General features: G+C 47.5%; 1 protein-coding gene across 4 annotated transcripts in view; it reads left to right on the top strand.

Moving 5' to 3' along the window:
• Window positions 1–308: 308 nt before the first annotated feature.
• The window catches only part of ANKRD42 (ankyrin repeat domain 42), a 45723-nt gene continuing 41529 nt past the window's right edge, over window positions 309–4502 (top strand). For 2 of the 4 annotated variants that reach the window (XM_006763743.2, XM_015563904.1), the window contains exons 1-2: window positions 309–1084; window positions 3839–4005. In XM_006763743.2, the coding sequence (XP_006763806.1) occupies window positions 1027–1084; window positions 3839–4005 (225 nt within the window). In that variant the 5' untranslated portion in view covers window positions 309–1026. Of the gene's footprint in view, window positions 1085–3838; window positions 4006–4502 lie in introns of those variants that run through there. The other 2 variants (XM_006763744.2, XM_015563905.1) reach the window with 2 other exon arrangements.

Consider the following 4502-nt stretch of genomic DNA (forward strand, 5'->3'; position numbering starts at 1 on the left):
AAACGGGTCCCTGCCACCATCCGATTCGTCTGCAGGCCAAGCCTTGCAAAGGGTGAAGGGAGGGAAGCCGGAAGTGACGCCAAGCCGCAAGGAACCGGAAATGACCCTCGCGTGCCGGAAGCCGGAAGTTTATTCGTTTCCAAGGCGACGCCTCCTCCACCGCTCCGACCTGGCGGCCGGAGCCGGGACCCTGGAACGCTCCTTCGAGGAGACCCTCTTCCTAGAGCACTCATGCCTGAATTGCTCATTTGACTTCCACCAGTTGGCTGGGGAGTGCAATGGTTACAGCCACAGTTTCTGTGAGACGGCCGACCCGGTCACCGCGGCGGCCAGCTTGAGGAAAGAGGGAGTGAAGACCAGGAGTTTCGTCTCAGCGAAGACACGGAAACAATCGGCGAAGACGACGACCGCCACTGCAGCGTCTCTGCGGGACGAGTGAGAGAGGACGGGGGCCTCTCCAGAAGGGACCCGAGAAGGGTCCTTGAAGACCTGGGGCGCCGCCGCGGTGGTTCCCCGGAGACGGTCAGGGGAGACGGTGGCCACGCTCATAGCTCGTGGGAGAGTGTGAGGGGAGACCGCGGCTTTCCTAGCACCGACGCGGGTCTCCGTCAGGTCGGCGGCGCCCAGAGCAGTGACTCTGTGGGAGCCGCCGGAGAAGCCGGAACCAGCGACTTCGGGGAGAGGGTCAGCGACGAGCTCCACCGCCGCCTCAGCGGCTCTTGGGGAGGAGGGAGCGTGGATGACGGCCCCAGCTTCAGTAGCTCCTCGGAAGGAGTGAGTGACGACCGCGACTACGCGGCGAGCGACTCCTCCGGGGTGAGCAGCGGCCGAGGCTACAACCACCGCCTCAGGGGCTTCTGGGAGAGAGAGAGTGCGGACGGAGGGCCCCGCGGCGGGGGCTCCTGGGAGAGGGCCGGGGAGGACGAAGACGGCCGCTGCAGGGACTCGTGGGGGACAGCGAGTGAAGACCGCCGCAGCAGCAGGGGCCAGGATTCGCTTCCCCCTCGGCGCCCGTGGGATCGCACCATGCCCGGGGTACCCCCTTCGGGCCCCTCCGCTTCCTTCACGGAGTCGGCAACCCCGTGTGAGTCCGATTAATTGCCTTCGACGACCCTCGTCGCTGCCACGCGCCCTCTCGCACTTCTGCCCGCATCAGCCTTGCCTTTTCTGGCTGTTCCCTTTCTCCGCTGTCACTCCTCTTTCCGCCTAAGCGACCTATTTTCAGTAGGTCCCAGACCCAGACCTTCCTCATTTTAGCTTTACTCCCTTTCTTTCCCTCTGCACATTCCCGAAACTTCTCGCCCAGTGATCTCCGCGCTTGTTAAATCTTATGAACCCCTTTAAGCTCTTACTTGACTTCTCTGAAGCATTTGACCCTGTGGAGATGACATTAGACTGACCTGGTTTTCTTCTTCCCACTCTGCTGACTCTCCCTTTTCTTGGCTGACTTTTCTTCCATCCTCTCCTTAAATGTTGCTTCTCTCTCGCCCTCCCGCCCCCCAGTGCCATCGCTGGTGCTTTATGTTATGTACTATGACTTCAGCCCTACTGAGGACTTCCAAATCTGTGTTATTCATTCAACCATCCAGTAAATATTTATTGAGTGCCGAATATGTGCTCTGTCTTAAGGATATTAAGACAGGCATATTCCTTACCTTCTACTGGGGAAGATAAATACTGAGCAAATAAAGACTAGCATGATGAATATTATAAAGAAGAGTAGAGTGCCATTGGTTCCAGTTTCCGGGCATCAGAAAAACCTACCTAACGCCGGACACATCAACTACCGAGATCTGAACTCCAGATCTCTCCTCTGAGCTGCAGACTCATGTAGAAGTCCCTTCTGCAACTCTTCTGGGGCACCTTAAAATCCACATGTCTGCAGTGTAATTTTGGCCCTGGCTGGGTGATTCAGTTAGTTGGAGCGTCATCCTCTACACCAAGCATGTCAAACTCAACGGCTAAGTTTATGTGGGCTGCAAAAAAACAAAAGCTTCAATTTTCATAGAAACATATGTTCATTTTGATACTGAATACAAAGGGCTGAACTAAATGAGTAATCGTTAACAAAGTAATAGGACATTTTAATAAAAATATTTTTTCTTGAACATTAACTTACCAGACACTGAATAACTGCACAAATTAATAAGCGTAACATAAATAAACCTATTTCTTGTTCTCCGAAAGTGAAATATTTCCTGTCGCGCACACCAAACAAGTCAGTCCAAGACTAATGACATGGCAAATGGTTACTAAAAATATTCACTGCTAGTATTCATGGAGAGGAATGGTGTGCCTGCATGTAAGGCACGTAAGGGAAATGAATGCAATGATTATAGTAATCAGTCATTAGTTTGTTATTAATAATCTATGTGTATGAAAGGCTGATATGCAAAGTGTCCCTGCAGGAGTTCCACCCGGAGCCTGGGATTTCTATCGCTGGCTATGACATGCGCTGACCACTAGGAGGCAGAGCGAAGGAAGGCCCCTGCTGGCAGCTGGAAGGCCCCTATTGGCCCTGATCACCTACCGCCTAGGGACCCTACCCATGCATGAATTTCATGCCACAGGCCTCTAGTTATGTATAACAGGATATTGTAAATATTAAGTTACGAAATTTTTATTAAAATGTTTCTTATATACTGATACATTGGCTGGGCTGCAAAAATATTTGTTGTTGGCCCCATGCGGCCCGGGGGCCGTGAGTTTGACATGCTTGCTCTACACCAAAAGGTTGCTGGTTTGATTCCTTATCAGGACACTAGCTAGGTTTTGGTTTTGATCCCTGGTCTGGGTGTGTATGGGAGGCAACTGATTGATGTTTCTTTCTCTCTCTCTCACCACCCTTCATCTCTTTCTAAAATCAATAAAAACATATCCTTGGGTAAAGAGTAAAAAAAAAAATAGCCCTAGCCTGTTTGGCTCAGTGGATTGAGTGTCGGCCTGCATACTGAAGGGTCCCTGGTTTGATTTTGGTCAAGGGCACATGCCCAGGTTGCAGGCTCCATCCCCAGTAGGGGGCGTGCAGGAAGCAGCTGATCAGTAATTCTTATCGATGTTTCTCCCTCTCCCTCTCTGAAGTCAATAAAAATATGTATTTTAAAAATTCAAAAATAAAATAATTTTGTATCCACATGTCCTTTCTGTCCTCCAGTGTTTACTGTCTCAATTGTGCCACACTACTCAGAGAACTTAGCCAGACTCCTTGAAGTTATCCCAATACTCTTTCCTTATTTTGCCCACTATTACATCCAAATTCAGTTCAACCTCTTTTTATAGTATTTTTTGAATATTCTGTTTCCAAAGCCATTCTCTGGGTTGAGGATCTCAATCTTTCTGCTGTACATACCATAGCTATTTTCTTACATAGCCCCCCTGAATCTCTAATGTTGCATTTTTGCTCCCCAATGAATTCCCCTCGCCTGCAGCCAGTCCCATAAATCCAGCATTACAAATCTGATCATTATTAGTCTTCTGTTTAAAATCCCTCAATGATTCCACATTTAAGTGCTTCTAAGTTGTTCATGGCTCCAGTGGCTTCTGCTCTAGGTGAGCTGAACTTAACTGTGTTTCTCTGTATTTGCCCATCTTTCCAGATTCAGGGTGGTAGTTTGCTGAGACCTCAGTTCTCTGATCAGTCATGTATAAAGGAATGATACTTACATGCTTTTTAGACATTAGAACTGAAATGGAAGTCTGATTAAGAAGATGTTAATCATACACATCTTTGTATTAAATTATTTGGAAAGTCAAAGTGATTTTGTGCTTTCTTTTTATTGCTTTAGTCTTTTTCTATTTTTTGGCACTGTAATACATTTTAAGCAATTTGATTTTTCAGTAGGCGCCAGGAAGAAGGTGCATTTTAGTAGCATACATGACGCAGTACGCGCTGGAGATGTAAAGCAACTTTCAGAAATAGTAGAACGTGGAGTCAGCATTAATGAAGTTGATATTCTCCATAAATTTACCCCTTTACATTGGGCAGCACATTCGGGAAGTTTGGAGGTAAGCTAAAAAAAACTGAGATAAGTTTACAACTGTTAGCACTTTTATAAATTTAGCAGACAGGTCTGAGGCATTGCAAATAATTTCTTTTTTAATTCAGTCTATCATTAGGTGTTTTGTTTACTTAACAATGGCTTTATAACAAATTATCCCAAAACTTGGTGGCATAAAATAACCATTTATTTATGCTCAGGACTGAGCGAGGAGTTTGGCTCTCAGACACAGCTTGTCTCTGCTCCATGATGTCTGGGGCTTCAGCTACAGATTGGAAAGCTGGGGTTGGGTCCTTCTGAAGGCTTGTTCACACAGCTGTCTGGTATATGCTGGCTCTGGGCACCTTAGTTTTTCTTTGTGGGCCTATCTGTGAAGATTCTCCACCTTGCTAGTTTGTACTTCCTCACACTGTGGTAGCTGGGTTCCAAAGGAAAGCATAAAGGGTAACTTAAAGAGGATAACAGGATGAATACCTCGTCCTCTTAAATCTTTTTTTTTTTTTT

This window comes from Myotis davidii, unplaced genomic scaffold (assembly GCF_000327345.1).
Source record: "Myotis davidii unplaced genomic scaffold, ASM32734v1 scaffold499, whole genome shotgun sequence".
Lineage (NCBI taxonomy): Eukaryota > Metazoa > Chordata > Mammalia > Chiroptera > Vespertilionidae > Myotis > Myotis davidii.